This window comes from Lupinus angustifolius, unplaced genomic scaffold (assembly GCF_001865875.1).
Source record: "Lupinus angustifolius cultivar Tanjil unplaced genomic scaffold, LupAngTanjil_v1.0 Scaffold_50_72, whole genome shotgun sequence".
In the NCBI taxonomy this organism is placed as follows: Eukaryota; Viridiplantae; Streptophyta; class Magnoliopsida; order Fabales; family Fabaceae; genus Lupinus; species Lupinus angustifolius.
This window is the reverse complement of record NW_017722400.1, coordinates 33,104-58,461: the sequence shown is the minus strand read 5'-3', so window position 1 is coordinate 58,461 and position 25,358 is coordinate 33,104. Positions and strand designations below refer to the sequence as shown.

Sequence of the window (25,358 nt, the reverse complement as noted above, 5' to 3'; positions counted from 1 at the left end):
TATTGCATATCTCTGAAATAGAGAAACTCAAATATTATGATATTAGAAACAAGAGACCAGCTCGAGCGACTAACTCATAATAAAAGGTAACAATATGAGAGGTCCACATCACCAATACTTAGAAGCGACATAGACCATTACCAATGAGGCAAGTGTCCCTTCTATTCAAAAAGGTATCACTAATACATGGAGTGTAGGGCATATGTGTGCCTAAAATGTGTACATGATATATCACACAATAACAAAATAATACATACATAAAACATGCACTTAATATTTATAATATTTATAACATGATATACCCCATATATACAACATATAATTATTAATTAAGCATGCAATTGATGTTTATAACATACAATTAATAATTAAGCATTCAATTCATATTTATAACATATAATTAATAATTATGCATGTAATTCATATTGATATCATAACATACGATAATAATTAAACATGCAATTCTCGTGATGTTGAAAATCAACTAATTAACCAAATAGAAAAAATAATATTAAACAAACAGTCACACATTTTGTTAATTATGGGTCGGACTCTCTCAAAAAATTCCTCAGCATAGTCGCCAACTGTCGCACCCCAATTTTCGGCTGCACGACTTTATTTTAGATTCACTACTACATTTTATAATTAAAAATGTAGAAAAATCTTTTAAGCCCGATTACCTTGGGCTTTTGAACTTTTGGTATACAGGTTCGGGAGTCGGTTATGAGGTAGAGAATGTATTAGCACCCTACATGCCCGCCTTAAGCGGTACCCTTCATTAAAATATGTGACTTTATTATTATTATTATTATTTTTATTAAATTGTCTGATTAATTAACCAATTATTAAAAAGAAAAAATATTTATTTTTATTATTGTGTCTGACAAGATTGACCTCGGTCCTACGTATCATATTAAGGGAATAAATGCTTACGTAGTTCTTTAGTAAAAAACATTTGTTGATTGACAAATTTTATTAGTGAAAATATTTATTATTGTGTATTTAAGAAAAAAAACGTTTTGATTAATTATTAGTTTGCATTGATGATCGTGCTAATAAAAATATGGTTGTTACATTAATTTATGGTGATTTTTATTTGATTTGAAAAAAAAGATATATCATTGACTTTCTATTATAAAAAATAAATGACTTACTAGGCTCGATGACATGTCGGAACTAGATTGGTCGACACTACAAAGTGTGGAGAATATGACCACGTGTAGATCTGCACACGTTGGGTGAGGAAGAGTGCACTTAGACGTTGGGATAATCTTATGTTCATGTGAGAGTAGTAATTTGGAGCGACATGATGTACTACAATCGCATGATGTTTCGAGATTTGATTGGCTATGAGTGGCTGATCAACACATATGGGGACTACTATGAAGAGCTTTTTTTTAGAGATTTTTGTGTATAATTCTTGGTTGTAATTTTTACATGGAATTTTTGTCTTTTTAGTGTTGTTTTTTTTTATGTGGAATCCCCCGTTCTTTGCTGAATAAGACACTCTATTTATAGACTATGACTTGTCACATATGCTTAATGAGGAGAATATCTCCCATTAATCGATTAGAGGAGGTTAAGGGAAATAAATCATATTTGCAACATAATCAAATTGATTTGAAATTTTCTTGATTTGATTTGAAATTTTCTTGATTTGATTTGATTTGAAATTTTCTTGATTTGATTTGATTTGAAATTTTCTTGATTTGATTTGATTTGAAATTTTCTTGATTTGATTTGATTTGAAATTTTCTTGATTTGATTTGATTTGAAATTTTCTTGATTTGATTTGATTTGAGATTAATTATTATAATCAAAATTATTTGTGCAACACAATCAGATTGATATAAAAAATTCCAATCTTAATTTGATTTGCATATTTCCTAATTGCGATATTTAACTTATTTTATTGATTTGCAACCTTGATTTATTTGATTCCAAATCTCTAAAGATTTAATTTTCTAATGAAATTGATTTGTGCAACACAATTAGATTGATATGAACTTTCTAATTTGATTTGATTTGTGTATTTCCATATCGCAATCTTGATTTGATTTTTGAATCCTTAAATATTTAGTTATTATCAAGGTGATTCATGCAACTTAATCAAATGGATATGATGTGATTCAAATTACATATTTTCAAATCTTTAATTTTTCCGATAATCCAATCAAATCTTTAATTCACTCCTCTTTTATTTTTATTTATTATTATTATTAAAATAACTCTAAAAAAATTATTTTTTGAGAATTCAATTACTTTAAACTTGAATTTTAGTTAACCTAATCACTTATATTTAGGAACCTTAACAAATGGTTTAGTCTTATTATTTGAATTTTGGTTAACCTAATCATTTAGATTTAGGAATCTTAACATAACATGTTTAGTTTTATTATTTTTAGAAAAATATTTTTGGAATTCTATTATTTTTTATTTAAAAAAAATTTGGACTTTTTCTAGGCCGGACAAAAAATGGGTGTTCACATAAACTCATTAGTATTGTTGTGATAAATGTCATAAGTTAAATTAAGAATGTTCAAATACAGACCGATCCAAAAATAAAACCGAAAACCGATCCAAAATAGATCGAAACTGCAAAAACCGAATGTGTTTGGATCGTGTTGGACTTATTTTTTAATGACCATTGGTCCAGTCCGGACTTTGGTTTCACTTCTTGGATCGAGACCGGACCAAATTAGTATGTAAAGTTTAAGTGTTAATACTTTTAAGTGTCTTCCAAACTTAATCTTAAGTCTCAACTCATTCTATAACACATACACACACACACACACACATATATATATATATATATATATATATATATGAAGAAGATTCAATGTTGATCTTGATTAGGTGCTTTATTATCAATTTTATTGTTGTGAAAGTTATTATTGTTATTAATCATGAGTAGAACAATCTAGTTATTAAACTTATGTTGCAAGTGCTCATATTATTGTTATTAATATCTTGTTGTTTTGTTATCTTGTTATTGTTGATGTCTTGTTGTTGTTGCCATCTTTTGATTTTATTATTATTGTCTTAATGTTTATTATTATCTTATGATGTTGTTTACTTATACTATTATTGCACATATTGTAATAATGTTGAACAATATTTTTACTGTTGTTTTATGTTTAATATTTAATCATTTTTATGAGTTTTGAATGTAAGTGCAATTTCAATATTTTATATAAAAAAACTGATCCAAACCGAACCGAAACTGTATATAATATTTGGACTGGATTGGATCGAACATCTTAACATAAATAGATTAGACCGGACCAGACCGCATGTTAATTACGTGTTTTGATCAGATCATTTTTTTTTTAAACCGATCCAAATGGACCGCGAACACCCCTAAGTTAAATCATTATAAGGCATAAATCACTTTGATAAAAGTTATCACATCAACGTTTATAAATTGGAACTTTTTTTTCTTGTGAAAATGTCATCAAAAGCTTTAATTTGTCAAACACACTCATAATCTCTCACCCTTATTAATTAGGCTTAAAATACTATAAAAGAGAAGAAAAATAAAAATTCTTAAAACTTTAAACTTAAGATGAGTAGAAAAGTACTACATCCATTTGGTTCTAATGAAAGTGGAAAGAAAGGTAGAAGAAAATATGCGGAGAGGAAAGTAGAAAAAAAGGTTTTTCCACTATTTAGTTAGAAATAAATAAAACCAATGAAAGAAAAAGGCAATGAAACCTATTAAAAACTTTTTTTCTCAGGAGAAAAAATAAATGGAAAAGTCACATTTGCTTTTAATTTAATATTAGTAAGAGATGTTCTTTGAACACTTTTTTAATTTACTAATATACATTTTTTCTTTCATACCATACAAGTAAAAATTACTTTATGTTATTATTTTTCTTTTTTGTCATCTTTCATTTCACTCATTTTCCTCTTAAACTAAATACAATGTCAATCATATTACAATTTTATTAAAATAATTTATTTATTTCTTTTATCTTTATAACCATTCTAAATGTATGAAAATTTTAAAATTATTTTTATCGCTTTAGTCTGTTTTATACAACGAGAAAAAATAGTGAGACTCACATTTTTATATATTCTCTCAAATATTAGGAATAAAACTAAACTAAAGAAAACAAGAAAATACATAATATAGTGGGTCTATGCCTTTATATTTATTTTCATGTCTTTTTTATTATTATTTATAATTATATATTTTTTCTGTATGTATTTCTTTTTAATTTTCCATCATACCAAACAATTAAAAAATCACCATATTTTTTATTCAACTTTTCTTTTATTATCTTTTCTTTCCTTATCTTTTATGAGGTAAACTAAACATAGTGTAGATATATTTTTAGATTGTACCATACAAATTGAATAAATATATATTTAATTAAGTTCATTTAATATTTTATGATTTTGCTCTCTATCTCTATAATACTACATAATTATAGTCATTCATTTATACTAAAAATAGTGATTAATGTTATATGTTATTTTGATATTATAAAGAAATAAATGAGAATAGAAATCTCATTTGCTAAAAATACATTAATACAGAGAGTAAGGCAGTAAAAGCAACGTTGGGTACATTTTAACCAAATTGGCTTTAACTAAATTTACATAGCATGATTGATGTGAGTGAAGGAGGGATTTACCCATCCATATCTATCAAAGATGAGACTAACAAACATCGCATTAGATATTACAAATTTCATTCTTATATAAGTTCCGTACTCTATTTTATAATTATAAATTGATAATAATATATTTTTTCTTCATAATAGTAAATTTTTTATATTTTTATTTGGGTTCCTTAATTTAGCCCACATCTTTCAACCTTTTTATATTTAGGATTCATATTTTATGATAAGAATAAATATAAGTATATTCTTATGCAACGAGTATTACTAACCAAGGTTAGTAAGAATTCAACAATAGGAAATGAGACAATAATATTCTTATTTGAATAGAGTAATATAAGAATGAATTGATAGAGACGTCTAAGTATTATTAAACCCTAAAGATATTTTAGTTATGCACCAAGAAAACCTAAGGATATTTTAGTTAAAAAGTTGAACGAAATATGAGTAGTATAGTATTATTTGCAGTAAAAGTAAGCGATGAATGGTGCATGGGTTGATGAGTTGGATGGTACCCAATGTTCAGTAACCAATAAGATTAAATTCTGATCCATTGCATGTAATGGGAAAGGGTGGATGCGACAGGTGGAAATGCAACAAATGTAACCGACTGGGAAATGGAGATTGTTACATGAATCTATGGAAAAAGACAGGGCGACCAAACCAATCCTAATGGTAATAGGTGTTTTCATGCATGGCGCCCAACCCCACACGCGTTATGATCATAATATCTCGTGTAAATTACAAGCTTTTAATCAAATTATACAAACTATATCTTAATATAGTATAAGATATATAAATGTAATATTTTAAATAAAAAATACTTGTTGAGTGTAGTTAAGTTAAACAAAATAGAGAATATTGTAAAGATCTAAATAATATAATAGTTAATGACTATTCATTATTTTTAATATGTTACATAATGATATAAGAATGATTCAAATATCTCTTTCGAATTATTAATGTATTTTGTATTGAACTAAAAATTATAAAAAAATATTGACTATTATAATATTTGGATTTATCTCTATAATATATCATATTTAATTTAGTTTCATCTATTATAAGTTTTTTTTGTTTACAATATTATACTTATATTTTCTGGATGGATAGTCAATAGAATGTATGGATATAAATATGAATTATTTTGTGTTGGAGTATAAAAATGGAGAAGTGTTTTGTGTAAGGGCAAAATAACGGAAAAGTTCTTTGTTAATTTCATTAAAATTAAAAAAAATATAGCTGTTATTTACTTTAACATATTTTTAGTGAACATATTGTATGATTTCCCACTAATGAGTTTAAGTTTCAACTAAAATTCACCATCCGTGATGCTTTAATGATTCTAATTTAAATGTGTTATTTCAAATTAATGAAAAAAATATGTTTGAAACCATTGATAGTAGACCTTGTAAAATTTCTAGGGCTAGCTGGCCACTCCATTGGCTTTGGACATTCACCCTTCTAATTGACTTTAATTTCCACAAATCTGAAAAGACTATAGACATTGGTTATTTCTAGAATGTAATGTATTATTACTATAAAAATTTATATAAAGTCAATTATTTATCATTCATTCATTTTGATTAAGTAACAAAAAGCTTTTCACATCTGAATATGATTAAGTACTTTATAACTTAGTCAGTAGTTTATTATTATTTAGAAAAATAAATCGTAAGTTGATTTCAGACTATTCAAATAAACTAATATGTTTAAAAATAAAAATCTGTCCAAATTACCAATTTACAACTGTTCTTAACCAATGATATTGCTCTGTGTAAGCATGCATGGACCCACTCCTTCCATCCAAGCCTCATAGATTCTGCCATGCTAACACGTCCCCACCGTACAATTACAAGTGTCACTTTCTCCTCTCTTATTTCATCATGTTGCCTTACTCTAATTGGCTAATTCTCAACATATAATAGTACATTTAGACCGGTTGAGATACTATATTTTTTTAATATTATTTTATCAAAAAATAATTAAAATAAGGACAACCAATTTTTTCTATACCACTTATAAAATTTCCGTGTATTAGAGATAATTTTAAAATAATTTTTGAAATACATTTTTGAAATAATTTTAAAGTTTTTTATTTTATTTTTCTCTAAAATCTAACTCAATCTAAAAATCTAACTACTACTTAAATTTTAGAATGGAAAGAAGAAAAAAGAAAAACTCAAAACTATCTTCCATCTTACAAGTGTGTTGTATAATTTAGTCTTTCTCTTTCCTTGTAAGGCTTATAAAAGCCAATTCACAAACATACTATAAATCTCTCACAAACAAAAGACACATCTCCACAACATAAACCCTTCAAACACAGACACCAGTCACACTCTCCTTTCCAACGCTTGGCTCCTCTCACCATTTCACCTCCTCCTTTATAACTCTTCCCCTTATGCCATTTCCACAAACCTATACACCCTCATCACCCTTTGTCCCATTGCACTAAGTGCATTGTTCTTTTTTTGTGTGCAAGAAATCAAAGAAAAGCAACCATGATCAAGACCTTAAGTCCTTATCCTAATCCATCAAAAACAGCAGAAATCATGTCAAGGTACAGGCCTATAGCTCCAAAACCAGAAACATCCTCAACTTCCATTAATGAAGGATCCACCTCACAAAAAATCAACTCCTCTCCTTACCTTAGGACCCTATGGTCACAACTTCAAGCTAGGCCCACTAGGACAAGAAAGAGAGGTAGAGTTCCATTATCACTACCCTCTTCGTTCAAAAGACATAAAACTCATGTCCTAGGGCTTTGTCCCCCTTGTCATGTAACTTCTCCACCAAAGAACCTTTGCTTTCAAACTTTTCATCCTCTTCCACAACCCCATTTTCCACCACCTAACCATGGCCTTGGAATGCTTAAGAGTGTCACAAATCAAAATTTGGTGACACTTCCTCTTCTTCCATGCACACCTGAACAATGTCCTGCACCCAAATTTGACTCATCTGAAGAGGTTGTTGCTATTTATTTGAACACCAAAGCTGGAAATATTCCAGAAGAGAGGGATTTCTTGCAACAACTTCAAAGACCAGCTGGTGTTATAGGCAACAAAGTTATAGCACCTCAACCTATAAGACCCATTGGTTCATGCATAAATGTTGGTTGCATTACTGAAGATTCAACCTTGGCACCAGAATCTGCAGTGAAAGCCAAAACAAAACATGAGGTTGAGGTTGAGGTTGAGTGTGAGGCTTTGCCAGCTGTGATATCAGACTCAAACAACCGAGTCAGGATGGCAAATTCTGCATACAAGGAGATGGTGGGTCAACCAGAATGTGCATGGCTTGAGTCTATGGCTAGTGGTGGTGCTGGTGGAAAGGCTGTTCAATGTAGCAAAAGGATCAGTGGGGAGGTTGCACTAAATCTTTGTGATTCAAGTGTTATACCAATTTCATCAAATGGGTTTTCATGCTGGGTGAGGATTGAATGGGAAACTGATCAGAAGAAGAAGGTATCAATCAATGCTTTCTGTGATGTTTTAAGGTTGCCTTGTGAATCCAGGGACTATCTCTTCACATGGAGGTTCCATACTCGTTTCAGAGAAACTTCTCAATGAAATTGCAATGTTTGAAAAACAAATCAGTATTATACGTAGTTCTAGACTATAGTGTTAAGCACCTTAATCTTAGTGGTCATACATATATGTATATATGTTATTATAGTATTAGGGATAAAGTATATATAGTTTTGTGAGTCTCTTTTACTGAAATGTCTGGAATGGCTTGTGTTAGTTTACAATATGTATTAATTGCCAAGCTGTTTATTATATTACAAAGTTCTATAAAATATTTTATATGCACTTGATTACAATATATCTCAGCTTAATTTCTCATAGTCTTATACTATTGCAACTAAGCATTCACACATTTAAAGTTGTTTGCATAAGAAAGTAGGTGGTCAGCATAACTTTTTAGACCTTTTGTACCATGTCCTACTTATCGGTACCGAAGAGAACCGTTTATCAAGTTTATATGCGTTAGTGAGTGAAAAGATTTGATACATTCTTCAAGTGTTTGAATGAGATTTTTGAGAGGCTAAAGGGTGTTATAGTATACCAGATGTTGATTTGAGGGAACAGAAGAAGGATTATTGCAGAGGAGAGTGTATCCTTGTCCTGAAAGGTTGCAAGGGTTGGTTAGGTAGACTTTTAAGAAGGTCTAGATCAGATACTGCAGATATTTGAAGATTTAAAAATAGTAGGTCCTCTTTTATTGAGATTCACAATCTGTTTCTTTGTGTTTTATTTTATTTGAAAGCTGGTGTATGTACTATGTAGTTGAATTCAAAACTTGGAAAGGCATGTTTATAAGTACTTAAACACGATCCAATTGAACTTTTTATTCATTGTGCTTGGAGAACATGTAATCCAATTCAATGTAACTCAGTATATAATATATATTCTTCCTGTAGAGTTTTCCTAACTTGTACATGTAAACCAACATTTGACATAGCAAAAGTATAATTAACTAAGATACGTGCATTTCTAATACGATTTGCTTAATTTTGAAATCTAATTTTATGCTAAAGTAGAAAGTTCTTAACCAGGAATTTCTCTTATAGCACTAGAAGTTATTTATGGACTCTTCACAGTGTTAATGATTTGTAAAAACATTAGTCATGTGAATAATTTTTGGGGGAAGACTTCCTACCTTTAACATTTATGTCAATCTTTCACATATGTTAACTGAAATATATGTGTCATTTTTCAAAGAGGAATCTATGATGAATTCATGTTCTGAAACTTAAAAAATAAAATAGTCTCCTGATTTTTCACTTTATGTCAATTATTATCTGATTAAATGTACCTGGCCGAATAAGCTTACAAAATATAAGGGTCTAACAAACAAAATTATAACAAGTATTAAATCCGAACATTTTTAGTCCGTTTTGGATTTGGGCTGGCCCGACCTATTTTATGGTTACACGATTTTTTAATTTTAAAGATGAAAAACTGTTCAAATGAGGTTTAAATGTCATCATTGAAGGCAAAAAAAAATTTATTTTTATTCTTGTAGTTTTTAATGTTGCTATTCTTATTGCTTGTTTTATGTTCCTTCCTTTGCTCCATTTTTGTTTTTGTGTTTCCTTCTGTAATTGTTGTTACTTTTTTTTTATTGTTGGTGGTGTCTAAATTTGAAGTATGAACTGATGAGTAAAATATCAATATCAAATGCTCATACTAAATTTAATTAATAGAAGTCAATGCTATTGTTATTTTATAAATTTTGTGGAACCGGTCAGAATAAACCTATTGCTTATATAGGAGAGCACATTTGTTGTCCCACGCTTTGAACCACTCCATATACCATGAGCTTATTATTGATTAGAAAAATATTTAATAATTAAATTTTAACTTAAATATATTTTTTCTGACTAATCACATGCTCATAGATAATGGAGTGTCACACAGAGGTTCCATACATTTTAGTATTGGGATTTGGAATATAAGTCAAGCCTTTTAAACCTAGCCGAAAGTCAACTTGTGACCCAAAGTTGACTAACTAAACTAGTTGGGTATCTCCCTTTTATGCTCTTTCAATGCAAATCACATGTTCCATTTTGATGTTCCAATCATGTATCTCTCAAATAAAAAGTAACATCTAATTAAAAAGAAAAATTATAAAATAAAAATAATTTTTTTATATTACTTGATGAAATGTGATTAGTTTGGGACACAAAGATATAAATTTTTAAGACATATGATCCTTGTTCCTACTATATAGTATATATAAGGGTGAAACAAATGAGAGCCTTTTTCACTCAACCTATAACATACTAGATTAAGTGAGACTTTTTCTTCATAAATAAAATAGGTGAGACTTTTTAAAAAGCTTATTTAACTTAAAACATTAGACTTTAAGTCATTTTTCTGGTACACATCTAAAAGACCGACCTATTTTTTTTTGTTTCCCATAGGTATGCTCGCACTAGAGATAATTTTGTCCGAGCCGGAAATATCTACAAGTATGTAGTGCTAACTCTCTCAGCATGTATTTTTCATCCACAAGACTCGAACCCAAGACTTTGCTTAAAGAGAATCAAACATGTACCACTTCAACCAACACTCATTGATGTGCCGATCTATTTAATTATATAATAATATTTATTTATATTATAATATTTTAATATAAAAAATATTATTATAAAAAATGTACCAAAGCATATAATTTCATTATTAGAGTTAGAAGAGTTTAGTTAAACATACTCACATTAGTCTATTTAAATGTAAGTATATTGATATATTTCAAGATTTTATAGTATCACAAACCTTTAAATAGACTAACAATCAAACCTTTAAAAATACTATACATATATTTTGACATTTTTTCAAACAGATTAACATCCCAATATCACACTCTTACATGCGACATAGTTCAACCTCTCTTAAACTCATTAACTTCTTTCCGGAAGTATATATGTTGTCTCACAGTTTATGACACTCTATGTACTATATGTTTATTTAATGATTAAATTATAACTTAAATATATTTTTATGATTAATCACAAGCTTACGACATATGGAGTGACACAAACTGTGGCACGCTGATGTGTAACCCTTCTTTCCACCCTCTAGGATATATAATGACCAAGTTAATGAAGTGATACCTATGGGCCCTGGGCTGGGGCTGTTATATGATCCCTGCCTTAAACGAATCTAGAATGAAACGCAGTGACATTATTCCATACGTGACGCTTTTGGTTGTCGTTTTAAAATTACAACCACCAACTGATTCGGTTTGGTTCACCAACAACAGTAACGCATATGCTGCTGCAGTTTAACCCATCAACAGAATCATTCCCTTTCTCTTCAAAGAATCTTCCCTCAAACTCAAACTCGATATCTACCCTTTCCAATTTCTCATCTCTTTCACCCAATCCAACTACAAAAAGAACTAATGGCAAATCAGAAACATTCAAACGACATCGTTTCATCACTCTCCTTCACCGAATTCCCTGAAGATGTTCAAATTACCATACTCTCCTTCCTTAACCCTTCAGACATTGCAAACTTCGCTTGCATCTCAAAACGCTTCGCTTCTCTATGTCAAAACGACACCAAGCTTTGGTTCACGTTGTGTCACCGTAGGTGGGGCCCGAAGACACATATCAATAAATGGATCAAAGGTGAAATTACGTATAAGCTTCTCTATAGAACCCTACATGGTTGGGATAATCTTATCGGTTTTTGGCGCCGAAGCGGCAGCGAAGGAAAAACCGCCGCAGTAACACCGTCATTGGTATTCTTTGAGTGGGGCCCTTCGTTTTTATCAGGTTCTAGGGTTTCGCCGTCGAAAACTGGAACCTATGAAGTCATTAAATCCCCTTTTTTATGGATGAGTTTGTCATCGGAAGGTCGGGTTGTTAAATTTATTGATCCGTCCGGCCGTGCTGATTTGAATTCGGAATTGTTCGAATTCGGGTGTGGAGTTTCTGAGAATGAATTGATTCCGGTCAATGTTAGTTTTATAGGAAAAACTCACTTTGTTGTGGAGGAGAATTTGAACATTGCTTGTTCCAAATTTAAAGAGAACATGAGGCATGGATTTAGGAGAAGCTCAAGTGGAGCTAACTTTGGCGGAGGTGATGATTATGGTGCCGGAGAGGATGTAATTGGGATTGAATCATCAGGGAGCTTGCCAGATCGGGTAGTGACTGAGATTTATCAGCGGTTCGCGAATAGGACTAGTCCTGGAAGCGATAAATCGAGGAAGCAGAGGAGGAAGGAGAAGGAGAGATTGGCTAGGAGGAAATTGGATCCTGAACATTTTGTCAAAATTGTGAATTTCTCGCCGACACCATCGCGTCCTTTACAAGGCCTATGGAAGGTTTTTCCTTGCTCTTTTTATACTCAATCATGTCATAGAACTTATATACCATGGTGCGTGTAGAAAACATTGTAAAGGACAGAGTAAGGGTAGTAGATTATTTAGAGGATAGCACGATCACGATAGGTATTAAGAGACCAAGAAAACTGTAGACAAGACCATTAAGACAGATTTAGATGTAAATGGTTTGTCTACAAACATGATTTACAAAACAAGACATTATTGTATTGTTTGACATGACGACCCATCTAGTGGGAAAAGGCTTCGTTGTTGTTATTGTAGATTGTAGCTAGTTGAATAATTAATGTACAAAAAGAATAATGTTAAAAGATGAGAGAAAGACCGAAAGAGCAAAAGAATCATGATCCTTTTGCCAATATGGAAATAGCTAGTTTGTTAAGAAGGGTTAGAAAATTTGATCTTTTGGGATATCTTAATTAGGTAGTGTGGACAATGTTGCAGAGATGATTTATCATTATTGATTTCTGCGCCAATGTAGATCAGGAAACCATATGTATCTACTGGTTGCATTTTAAGTGAACCATGGACCTACTGCACAATTACCCTTTTCTTTTAAGTCAATGGTGATTTTAAAGATGAATAGTGATGGAGCTCTTTGTATGACTGTATGATGAACTCTTTGCTATCATTGTTGCAGGGAATATGTGATGACTTGACTTTAGCGTTTTACCTTGTGGCATATGATGACATTGGGGGAATTTCCTGCCGACTAGTTGGGGATTATCCAGAACACTTTTCCAGTTATGCACCCATTTTCTGGACATCTAAGGCTGCATTTCTGGAATCTCCATTTTCTCTGGAGGAAGAATCGTTGTATGACAATAGGATTCATCTTCAACCACTCCAACCAGACGATGAAAATCACGAGCAGTTCCCTTTCTCAGATGATGAAGTGGTAAATCAAATTCGGCAGCTCCATTTGTCAGAAAATGAAGTGGTACATCGAATTCTTCACATCAGCTCAAGTTATGATTTAGTTATATCAGACCTGGCAATAAATCCAAGGTGTGCAGAAGGAAGGATTTGGCAGTACCAGAATGGCACTTTTGGATTCGGATTCATTCGTGACAATTTTGTCATAGACATGAAGCATATCATCCAAGATGGTTATATTCTGGATACAATAAATCCTTCTGGCGAGTGATTCATGTATTCTCATTCTTTATTTATAGATCAATAATCTAGCGGGATACCACATGTATCTTGTGGCTTAGTGTATTGTTAGCTGTGAAAATTATTGTGAAGGTAGTTTATGTTTCAATGCTACTTTCTTTACAGTGTTTTAGGCAGAAAGTATCAAGCAGTCACTGTTTTATTGCTTGAACTTTCACTGATACTGCTTTACACATGACTTCCTTTGAAATGAAGTTTGTATCACATTACCTTTATTAGTTCAGATGTTTACTTATATAATTATATACAGGACTGTTACTTCAGGTGACAGTTTCTCATACACTTTTGGAATGCACCAACTAAATTGTTTTTTGAATAAATGCAGACTGAAAATAGCACAGAAACAGTTTGGTGTAACGTGCAAATGTTTTGATTTATTTACTTCTATAGTCTCTTATAGCATCTCCAATGGCTCATTCTTCCATCATTCTTATTGAAATTAAGAACATTCTTCCATCATTTGCTATTGTCAAAGTTTTCTATAAGAACATTTTTCAGGTTATTTTTATTAAAAGATGTGGATCCTAGGGGAAGGAGGAGAGAGAAACTGTGTGGTAGATTATGAAATAGGTCGTGAAATCAAACTAAGAATAAAAATGATATTTGTTATTATGGTAAAAAAATATATAATATTCTTAATTAGTGAAAATATGTATTAAAATATAAAATATTACGGAGGATCCAAATATGAATTAACTTGACATTTTCCAATAGAGATGTTCTTACCTTCACCCCAAGAATTGAACATATTGTTTTCCATTTTTTTGACTTTAATATTTTTGTTCTCTTGAACCTAGCCTCTCACTATTTTTGTTGGAACTTTCATGTTCTTGCTTTTAACTAGTCTGAAAAAAAATTCTCATTCGTGCCCCTCTCATGGGTTCGGAGGAAGGACATTTCAATATTAGATTGAGAAGAAATATAAAGTTGATTGCATTTTTGTATACTTGAAAGAACTTTGTGTGTCTGGGTAGCAGGAAGGGAAAAAGTTTATTTCTATAATGTTGAATATCAAGACCATATTTTTATACCTAGACATATTTATTTAGGGAACTGATTCATTTACTCCAAGAATACGTTTTTAATGGTGTAAATTAATAAGTAAATATAAATTATTAGATTTTCCTAGAATTGATAGCTAAGTGAAACATTTATTTATATCTTCCGTTTATTCTACCCCCATCATTAGGCAATAGCTAGGAATACCATATGTTATCTCCTAGGAAAGTTTGTATAAACTCAATCACGTAAGTTGTTTTAAGAAGTGTTGTAGCATGAACTTCTCAATGACACTTTATGAAAATAATGCTCTTGCTGTCTCATTTAATTCACAAACTAGCAACAACAGAACACAAAGTGACCAAGATCCACACACTTCAACTAAGAAAAAAATGGAATACCATATTTATTCCAGGTAAAGACTTCCCAGACTCTAAGTAATAGTAAAGCAGGAATGGTAGCAAAAGCTTATTGTGCAGTAATATGGAATTTGAGAAAGGCAAAAATTGTCAGACTCTCAAAACTCTTTTTTCAAGCATCATGTCTCAGCTGCAACTTAAGCATCAATTTTCTCATCCACTGCATTCTTCTCTTTGCCACCTTCAAGTTTGCTTAAATTTCCCTTCTCCTTGATCAGTTGAATATGGTGGTGCTTGCAGTAGAGTTTTCCCTCATGAGCAATGTAGTTTGAAGGACTGATAACACATCCTCCATAGCTGCATTTGAAGCAAATCTTATGGTATGGAGTTCCATTCACTGTAACCTGTGTCATCAGTCATCACAAAATATAAAGAGTATTATACTCATCATGAAGTGTTTCTATTAGATAAAGGGTAAAGAATTGTATGCAAAGAAATGCTTTGTAATTATCAATTTTGGCATTAACATGTGTTGATGGACTTATGGTGTTATTGTTACCTTCTCAGTGGGATACACAGTTTTCTGGCAACCAGAACATTTATCCCTTGTTCCACCAAACATACTTGAGACTTTGACTGATGCAGGTTTCTGATTAAAACATCTCAAAAATTAGATAAATGTTAGAAAAGTGATTGTTCTGTTGTGGAATGCTAACACCTAGATTTAGTATATTTATTACCTTAATGTCACTGGGTTTTTCTGGCTTGGCCACTTTTGGTGTCCCTAATTAGGCAAAAAGAAGCATGTTTGAGTTAATGAGAAGAAAATGGTATTGGGATATTTAATTATTCAATTCAATTCAATTCTTGATCCTTTGTTACCTTCAAAGCTCTTGTCAAGGCTACCAGTTCTTTTGATTGTTTGGTCATAGTGTGGCCTGCAGTAAAGAACTCCCTCGAAAGAGTTGTAATTACCAAGCTGCAGATACATTCATTTGTCAGCAAATTTCTTATCATGAAAAAAAACAAACCTTAACCTGTGTTTGGGAGTTAGGAGGGAAAGGGAAGGAGAGAGATTAGAAGGGTTAGGAAGGGGAGGAATAAGACAATAAACTAATGATAATGTAAGAATATTTTTTATTTTCCCTTAAAAATGTAATTAACAATGACAAATGGACAATAATATGTAATTATATATTATTACTAAACATATTTCCATATTTAGTTATTTTGATATTTTGTCTCAAAAAACCCCAAATTTGGGGATTTTAAAAATAGACACATGGAAGGTTTGAAAAGCACTCCAAAACCTTCCCCTCTCCTTGATCCACCTCCCAAACACGGGGAAGAGGGCTTTGAAAAGCTATCTCTTCTCTTCCCCTCCAAAACCCCACTCTTAAACAAAGCATAAGGCAAATAGGTTGTATTATTATATGTTTGTTGTCTAAAATTTTGACAACAAAATTTAGGACTACACACAAACCAAAAATGATCCAAAACAAAGAATTTGTTGGGTATTTCAAGTATGAAAAAAAGTCTCATCATACAGAAATCATATTGTTTTAAATTATGGTAGCGATCGTGACTGTTGTAACCGTTACGGTTACTGCAATTGTAATGCAGATTTGGCCATTATGGTGAGAATTATTTTGTAATTAAAAAATATTTTTTAATTTGATGTGGTCTCACGCGGTTGCGATGTAGCCCGATGTAATCACATCATTGTGATTTAATGTCATACTGCAATTGCAATGTGATACGGTTACAACAATCACTACGACCACAGTAATATAATCACATCATATAATGCAACCTGCAATTGAAATCACTATGTTGAAGTGAATTAGTTAAAAATCATATAATGTCTAGACTTATAGACCGTACCCATACAAGAACAATTTAACCCTTGATTGGAATCTCCTATAAATAATATTCACTAGGAAGGGACCCTTTTCTATCTTTTTTGTCATATGATCATGTGAGGCAAAAAAAGTTTATATTTTTTATTCACTCAAAATTTGTGAAACTTATTAGGAGCATTGTATTTATCTTTCTCCTTCACATGATCACGTAAAAATGATATGAGAAGATAGATTCTCATATTGATCATGAAAGTGCAGACTAATTAAACAAAGGGCAAACACATTTACACATATTCATTTACCAACCAAGTGCACACACCAGATCTAATGCTACAAGCTTGAAATGACAAATAAAATGAATAAGAATTAAGAGTGTAGAGAGAAAAAGACCTTAAGAGTTCCTCTGCAGTGGTGGCACTTGAAGCAAGCTTTGTGGTAGACTCTGTTATCTGCAGTCAACTTATCAACCAGATAAACTGTTTTGTCACAAGCCATACATTTTTGGGTTGTTCCTGCAAATGCCATAGTGCTGCAAAACAAACAGGATATGATACAAGACTTCCTAACAATTATAATGTCATTGTCAATCTTGATACAAGTTTATGCACCTAACTACACACTCCTCACTCCTCACTCCTCTAATATTATTATTTTATTATATTTGTCCGCTCAAAAAGAGAAAATTGGATTTGGAAACACATCTAATCCATCATATTTGAGACAAATAAATTATTGATTTTTGTTATCTAAAATAGTTATTTAAAATATTACAATTAATTTTTTATTATATTGTCAATATTTTATTATTTCTGATCTTAGTAAAAGTTTTTCTCTAGTTTACTACTATTGATATAAATGACTAAATCTAACATATAATACGACAAGCATGTACTAACCAAAAAAATTGTAAGGGTTTAGATTTGTAATTATATTTAAATTAAATAAATTAAAAATTTGTAAACTTTGCTTTTCCTTCACATTCAAGTATATGATATGGTATTGGAGTGAATCTCACTTTTAATCAAATAAACGTTGAACCATTTATTGAAAAATGTACCTTGTAATTTGGTTGGTGAAAAGTGTGATTTATTTCCTTAAACGCTTGCTTTTGGAACATTAACATTTATATAAAGTAAGATAAAAGGTATAAAGAATGACCCCGCCAATCAATACATACTATCTATACTATATATAAAGCCAAAACTTGAAATAACTTCCCTATAGTGTAATTTTCATTTCCTATTTTGCCCTTCACATTATTTAATTTTTACAAAAAAACTATATAATATTAAGCGACCACCACCAATAAATTAATTAACCACATATCCCACTTAAATTAAATATTGTCATAAGCACAAAAAAAAAATATAAAGTACACCGAAGACAATAAATACATTCTAATTCAAAAAAATAAAATATATAAAAATTAAATATGTAATATCACACAATATTCGCCGGCCGGCACGAAATGCCTATACACACTATTTAGTTTTAATCTCAATACTTACTATTAGTTAGATCGTATATTTTATTATATAATTTGGTTTAGTCAATGCATATATCAATGGAAAGCCACTTTGTAAAAGTGGGATCGCATGTCTTCAAAATGGTCACTGCCAGCAACGCAGATCCATCCACATTCTTTTAGTTTATTTGAGTTTGGCAATAAATAAAAAATAATACTTTACTTTAATTTTATTTTACAAAAATAATATATTAATATTTATACGTCTAAATTTAAGTAGGTAGACAGAAAATGATATATAAATTAGGGTCAGATAATTGTATTCAAGCCCCATATCACCCAACATCTATCTGCTTTCATTCTCTAATCCCACCTATCAAATACTAACACATGATTTCTTGAGTTACAAAAATGAATAAAATTTAAGCAATTCTTCCACTTACAATCTATGGAATTATTTTCTTACTATTACATAACATCCATATCTCCTTTAATAAATTATATGAAAAAAAAAGTATATTTTCCCGTTTTGATATGAAGAAAAACCATGAGATTACTATATTTATAGGAAGTTTAAAGGAAAAATAAATGTTACATTAATATTAATATTATATCGGCTTGTAATGATGTAGTGGTACAATGGTTCAATAAAGATTCACTGATTAAATCACATACCAATTAAATTTTATATTTTCCAATAAATTTATAACTGTTATTATTTTCAATATATAATTCAATCATTAACATAATTCAATGAATTGACTGATGAGGATCAACCATGCTAATTTGGCACAAACCTACAACTACAATAATGAGGTATGTATCATATAGGTTGTATGTGATGAGAAAGCTTCATCAAAATGTATTTATATTTTTATGATATTATTTAGGACGAAACTTCAATTAAAAATAAAATTTTAATATATTGTTAAAATTTTGTTAATTATCTTTACATGATACGTCTCTCCACAAATGTCAAAGTCTTTGTTTCACTGACGTGCTTATTGCAATTTTGCAAAACACTCCAATTATGATGAGGGCTTGTGTTAATCAATCTTTGCATCATCTCTATTAATATTAAAGCTAATGTTTACACAGCAAGGGCATTTGGTCTAGTGGTATGATTCTCGCTTTGGGTGCGAGAGGTCCCGAGTTCGATTCTCGGAATGCCCCATTTTTTATGTTTTTATTTCAGATCTTCCAATTTATACTGATGATGCTCCTGAATGATTTCAGAATATTATCCTGTTGTTGTCACCACTCTCTTCTCATTTATTTCTGGGTCCGACAACTACATATATGTCAACATTTTGAGAGTTGCTGAAACAGTATCGTGACAGCAAATGTAACCACATTGACTATAAATACTCACAAATGTATGAATTATCAAGGTTTTCAAAGTTTTGGGATGGTTACCGAAACTCTTAGTTAACATCTTAATATCAAGTGTCTTTCTTTGTTTTTGGGCCTAGCCCCTCTTTCACCATGGAAATAATAGAGAGAAAATCATAGTAAATAGTGATTGCATGAACAAAAAGTACCTTTATTATGAAAGAAAAAGAAACTGCTTGTGAACCAACTATCACGGGATGAGGGATCTAGATAAATAATGTACTGCCTCCAACATACATCCAATTTTATGTCTCCCATATTTATCAACTTTCTGCAGGTTGAAATAAAATATTTTTGTCAAGATCCTTATCACTCATATTTATAACACTTAACATATTATCACTAATTATAATTAAAACTTGAATGTGAGATAATGTATAAAAATAAAATATTATCCATGTATAAACTATTTTCTCTTTATTAATTTCATATTCCTTATCACTATATAAAATAAATAAAAAGTATTATTTTTTTTCCTTTGTTTGACCTTATTATCTTGATTCTGAGTCTTAGTTATAATAGAGATAATATAAGTTAGGACCACCTATTATAATTATGATATTTACGAAATTAGGCCACTTGCAACACTACAAGTTTCACACTCCAAATGTATGAGAGGACATGCAGTGTTGAAGTATGTATGACAATATACTTGAGTGAGTAAGATGATATTTATTAATGAAGAAATAAGTACTATAAAAATAAAAATAAAATGATAATATGGTATGGCATTTTTTCCTTTTATATATAATAAAATAATATTTTTCCTATTTAAAATACAGAAAAAAAAAACAAGTATTTGCATCTCCATTACAAAAAATATACTAGTTCATAGTTGGGTATAAAATAATTAATCATTTTCTAACTTAGACAACCCTTAGCCATGGTAAATCACCCAAAGGCTGATGACATTATACATGCTTGGAATTTTCAGTAATCAGAAACTCACTGATAAAAAATGATGAATTGAGTATAGCCAATGCTTATCATCCACCACATGAAGATAATATAACAAGGTTGGTACTTGGCATTAACAATATTTTTCTATCACATGACATCATTGTGGCTGCTGCAATCACTAATCAAAGCACCAAGTTTTGCCTACAAAATAAGTTAGCATGTCACTAGCAGGAAATAATAATTAGTTCACACAATCATGTGATTTTCCTCGTTGTACACCCCATGTTTTAAATTACCAAGTCAATCCAACAACAACATAGTGGAGAATTAGGAACACAAAATAGCATAATAATGTTATGAAGGGTCAAGTTTGAAGGTAAATGCTACTATAGTTCCATTTTCTGGATTCTAAGATATGATTGACTCATATTTCTGGATTGATAATTTTTTCTAGAAAATAATAATACAAGTTATAAATTTGGGCTAATGTAAAAAGAATAAGGTGTAATAAAGCTATATATTTATGTATTATGTAAATCCTTAATGACAAGAACAACCATAGTTACAAACACAAATTCTTATTCTTTAATACATAGTGATAGTTGTTTAATACATTCGGAGACATAAATGTAAATTGGTTGATCTCATTAACAATTTTTTATGTTATATTTATTTTCCTTATTCTCTTTTAATATTTGATTGCTCGCTTTTTAACAATAAAATCAATTCAAAGGACAATTTCACTAAACTAATTAACACCATAAAAAATATAGTGGTTTGTTTGTTTGAGGGTGACATTTTCTTACATGAGTTATTATACAAATGAAACTAATTCATGAGGATCTAAGTCAAAATATCCTTTTTCTTTAATCTGCATTATAATCCAAAATTTCAACATAATCGATCCACATCATTCTATTAGAGATATATCATGAATTCTACACGTTATAGCAAATATTTCCAATTATTTTTGTTGCTGACAACTAACCCTTATTGCAATCTAATTACGGACCTCATATTCAAACCATGTCCCTTCTAGAAGATATTGTTGATATACATGAAGTATATAAGCACCATTTTAGAAGAATCTATATTTATGAATGATAGGCTAATTTCATACCCTCCTCCCCCAAGTAAAATGTTGTCTGATTTTATTTGGTACTACAAAATGTATCATTTGAATTTATGGATAAAGAACTACTCTCTTCCAGGATGTACATTTATTTCTGCCAACAAATATAGCACACAAGAATCGAAACATTGACATTTTGATCTTTTTAAGGATCTATTAGAGCTTTATATCACTTGATCTACACCTTCTTAGTAAAATATTCAACTGATAGTACGTTTTTCATTTATAATTAGTAGTTCATTTCCTACGGCACTATATTCTTTTGTTTTCATTTAGATTTGAGAGTACTTGGTCAACAAGAAGGACTAAAAAATTAAACAAGATATATCTCCACCTCACAATTAATAAGTCAAAATCAATATACCCTTTAGAAACTTCTATATGATTGACTTTAAATTAAACTTTTATATGATGATAAAGTTATTTATATTAGAATTAAACCAAATTGTATTCTAAGATATTCCAACTTGAGATTTTTTTGTTAAGCTAAAACTACCTTATACAAGTTTATCTAAAGTTTGATGATCCTATTGTTTTGATTCCACTCTTGATCCCTTCTTATGAGTCCACTTTGTCTGTTTTAAACCTCAATACCTAGCCACCATTCCTTCCCAAAATTCGCCAAAAAAACAAAAAACCTCTGGTGCAACTAAAACCATCTTTTCCAATGCTGAAACCTTTTGTTTGTGGAACTTTTCATCATGAAGATGATGATAACCCATTACTTGTAAGCCCTGGTTTTAGCCCAAGAAAATCCAAAAGAAAATATGAAAACCCTTACTCCACACGTGGCCTAGACAAGTTTTCTGAACTTCTTGCTGATCTTGATGAGAAAAGGCAGAAGATTTACTCAGAGATGAACCCTAATGATATATCTTTCGTTCGCTTTGTGTACTCCAACACGGATGATTTTGTTCCTATAGTGGTCAAGGTGAAGAACAAGGATCATCATAAGCAACATAGGAGTGAAGAGCTGAGAGTGATTAAAGCAAGACACTTAACTCCTTCTGAGTCAATGAACAAGTCTACAACTGAATCCAATGCTGCTATTGTGGAAGAAATAAAACAACAACCCAAGTTGGAACTTGAAGCAAAGGAATCTACGAAGAACTTCTCTTGGAATATGAAGAAATGGGATATGTGGAAGCCCTATTTCTACGTGCCAATTGTTATTATATTGATTTTGATGTTGTTGACTATGTTTGGAAGATCATTTGCTACTCTTTGCACTTGTGTTTTGTGGTATATAATCCCAACATTGAAGGATAGCTCATCATTAAATCCAAGGAAATCTATGCAGAAAAAAGATCATATTAGAGGGTTAAGTGAAATTAAGAAGGTGGTGGTGACCAATGAAGTGAATACTAATAAGAAGAAAGATTATGTTAGAGGGTTTAGTGAAAAGAAGATGGTGGTGAATGAAGGGATGAAGAAGAAAGACTATATCAGAAGGTGGAGTGGGAAGAAGATTGAGACTGAAGGGTTAGTTTCTCTAACAAGTGATCATAGTCCTGAGGCTTCAAAAAATTACAAATCTATTACAGCAAAACATGGCTATAAGAAAAGCTGGTGAAGATTATTATATGTGCTATTCATTCCCTTTTTTTTTTCTTTCCTATTTTATGTTTTTTCTTGCTAATGTAAATATGTGTATGCTTAATTTTGTTGGTGATGTGGTCGAGATGAGTTGAAAATTCAACCCTTCTCGTTACATGTTCTGAATGTAAATTACACTAGAGCTAATTGGAATCAATGGCAATCCATGTCATGTTAATTGTTTATGAATTTGAGAAGATATAAGTCATATATGTATCAAGATCCTCTATGTCAGATTTTTCTGTCTCTATATATTAGTTTAATGATGTTTTGTCAAATATTTAATTATGTTAGTATAACAATTAATGATAAAATTAAATAAAGTGTGATATTTATTATTAGGTAAAATCTTATTAAATTGGTAAAGAGCATACAAAACTTTTACAAATCATTTGGGTTATTGAAAGGGTATGTACATCCATGGATGTATTTAGTCACTTATCCTCAGCTCTAGAGACTCAGTTTAAGAAAACTTTATTTGAAAAAAGTAAAAAAAAAAATTCAAGAAATTATATTTGGTTGATCTGAACTTTAGTCTAACAAATTAATTACATGGCACATTTTTTTAATCATCATGCACCATGAATTTGCCATTTTATTTCAAGATTAGAGTTACAATTGTTGAATGAGATATTTAAAATATCTAACAAATGATCACAAAAATTGTTATGAGATCTTAATTCACTAACTCTTCTAATATAATAATAATACATGACTTGGTCATGTTGATCAGACATGACACATAGGTAGTCCAATAAGATCCTTACTGGTCCTACATTAGGTAGTATAATAAATTTAAGTCATAAAACTTTATTACTTAATAAGTTAATCTTTTAAGTTGAGTTATCCTCCTATCTTAAAGCACTTGTCTTGGATAAACATATCTTACATGCTAAGGCATGCCTTACTTACTTGGCCCTGGAATCCTAGTGATTTGACCAAGTTCATCATATCTCAATTGTCTATCATAGAAGTTGGGACACCCCTTACACCAACTTGAATAAATATTTGTTGTCATAAAACATTTTCCAAATCATGTTTGCTAATATTTAATTCTTCAAAAGTTGGTTTCAATTCTATGTAATTATAGGAAAAGACTTATAAATCCAACTAGTTATCCCCTTTATCGACAAGTTCTTGCCCTTTTTCCCTAGTTTCTTTTAGGGTTTAGTGTAAATTACCCATCCATTTAAGAGTCAACTAATAACAAGTTTATCTAATAATATGAGATCCTATTGAAAATTACATATTCATTGGGTCTCATTAATGGATCCTCATGTGTCATACAAATTCAAAGTTCGATCCACGTCAACTATAATATATTTATCGGAAGAACTAATAATGCATCTTAAAATAGAATTAACAGACTAATTATTTATTCATATATATCCCCATTCACATGAACTTGACCAGACTCCACCTAGTCCAAGTCAATGACCCCAAGAAATTTTATCAATTCCATATACCAGAACATTGTATGAGGGAAATTTCTATGGGTACCGTTAACATTCCTAGAGCCATATATAATGTTAGTGCAAAAATTTATATACAATCAATATATTATACATCATTCATTTATATTACTTATATTTAAAAATCAAGAATAAATATAAATGACATATGATAAGTAACAATGTAAAATTTCTTACACTATTAATGCATATATCTTTTACTCCAGCATATTCCCTATAAAGCAGAAAAAAAAGTGACATGCTTATTAAGGATGTTAGTCAATCTCATTAAATTTATCAATTTTATCAAATAAATAAATCCTGTTACCTAAATTGTCATTTATAATATTATTGGGAATATGACAACAATATCTTTCCACTTAAAAGTACAATAAAAACACATTATCACATTTTGATTGGCTGTGTCTACATAATCACATTAATAAGGTATGTAAGTACATAGTCACATCCCATCTAAATTTTATTCAGTTGTCACATGCTTGTCAAAATAACATTTTTCTTAAATTAATTTAGCCGG

The 25,358-nt window shown here is 30.4% G+C and overlaps 4 protein-coding genes and 1 non-coding gene across 5 annotated transcripts; 4 read left to right on the top strand and 1 right to left on the bottom strand.

Annotated features, from left to right (window-relative positions):
• The first annotated feature begins 6,907 nt into the window (after window positions 1–6,907).
• On the top strand, window positions 6,908–8,396 carry LOC109338971. Its single transcript, XM_019576321.1, has one exon. It carries the CDS (start codon window positions 7,133–7,135, stop codon window positions 8,198–8,200), a length of 1,068 nt encoding a protein of 355 aa, XP_019431866.1. The 5' UTR covers window positions 6,908–7,132; the 3' UTR covers window positions 8,201–8,396.
• A 2,926-nt stretch (window positions 8,397–11,322) lies between these two features.
• LOC109338969 (F-box protein At3g12350-like) lies at window positions 11,323–14,001 on the top strand. Its single transcript, XM_019576320.1, has 2 exons — window positions 11,323–12,470; window positions 13,129–14,001. Exons 1-2 carry the CDS (start codon window positions 11,541–11,543, stop codon window positions 13,633–13,635), a joined length of 1,437 nt encoding a protein of 478 aa, XP_019431865.1. The 5' UTR covers window positions 11,323–11,540; the 3' UTR covers window positions 13,636–14,001.
• A 1,020-nt stretch (window positions 14,002–15,021) lies between these two features.
• Window positions 15,022–17,409, bottom strand: LOC109338972 (LIM domain-containing protein WLIM1-like). Its single transcript, XM_019576322.1, has 5 exons — window positions 17,275–17,409; window positions 15,905–16,001; window positions 15,763–15,806; window positions 15,582–15,671; window positions 15,022–15,426 (listed from the first exon to the last, which is right to left on the bottom strand). Exons 1-5 carry the CDS (start codon window positions 17,407–17,409, stop codon window positions 15,220–15,222), a joined length of 573 nt encoding a protein of 190 aa, XP_019431867.1. The 3' UTR covers window positions 15,022–15,219.
• Window positions 17,410–19,450: 2,041 nt separating this feature from the next.
• TRNAP-UGG lies at window positions 19,451–19,522 on the top strand. Its single transcript has one exon. It is a non-coding gene; the product is annotated as a tRNA-Pro (tRNA).
• A 2,697-nt stretch (window positions 19,523–22,219) lies between these two features.
• On the top strand, window positions 22,220–23,542 carry LOC109338968. Its single transcript, XM_019576319.1, has 2 exons — window positions 22,220–22,363; window positions 22,407–23,542. Exon 2 carries the CDS (start codon window positions 22,441–22,443, stop codon window positions 23,344–23,346), a length of 906 nt encoding a protein of 301 aa, XP_019431864.1. The 5' UTR covers window positions 22,220–22,363; window positions 22,407–22,440; the 3' UTR covers window positions 23,347–23,542.
• The last annotated feature ends 1,816 nt before the right edge of the window (window positions 23,543–25,358 follow it).

What these genes read in the sequence shown, in the direction of transcription:
- LOC109338971 (XM_019576321.1), top strand. Translation starts at nt 7,133, where the DNA reads ATGATCAAGACCTTAAGTCCTTATCCTAATCCATCAAAAACAGCAGAA.
- LOC109338969 (XM_019576320.1), top strand. Translation starts at nt 11,541, where the DNA reads ATGGCAAATCAGAAACATTCAAACGACATCGTTTCATCACTCTCCTTC. An exon ending in CTTTACAAGGCCTATGGAAG is followed by an intron (nt 12,471 to 13,128) that starts GTTTTTCCTTGC and finishes TCATTGTTGCAG; the next exon opens with GGAATATGTGATGACTTGAC.
- LOC109338972 (XM_019576322.1), bottom strand. Translation starts at nt 17,409, where the DNA reads ATGGCATTTGCAGGAACAACCCAAAAATGTATGGCTTGTGACAAAACA. An exon ending in CCTTGACAAGAGCTTTGAAG is followed by an intron (nt 15,807 to 15,904) that starts GTAACAAAGGAT and finishes TTGCCTAATTAG; the next exon opens with GGACACCAAAAGTGGCCAAG. An exon ending in AAAAACCCAGTGACATTAAG is followed by an intron (nt 15,672 to 15,762) that starts GTAATAAATATA and finishes TGTTTTAATCAG; the next exon opens with AAACCTGCATCAGTCAAAGT.
- LOC109338968 (XM_019576319.1), top strand. Translation starts at nt 22,441, where the DNA reads ATGCTGAAACCTTTTGTTTGTGGAACTTTTCATCATGAAGATGATGAT.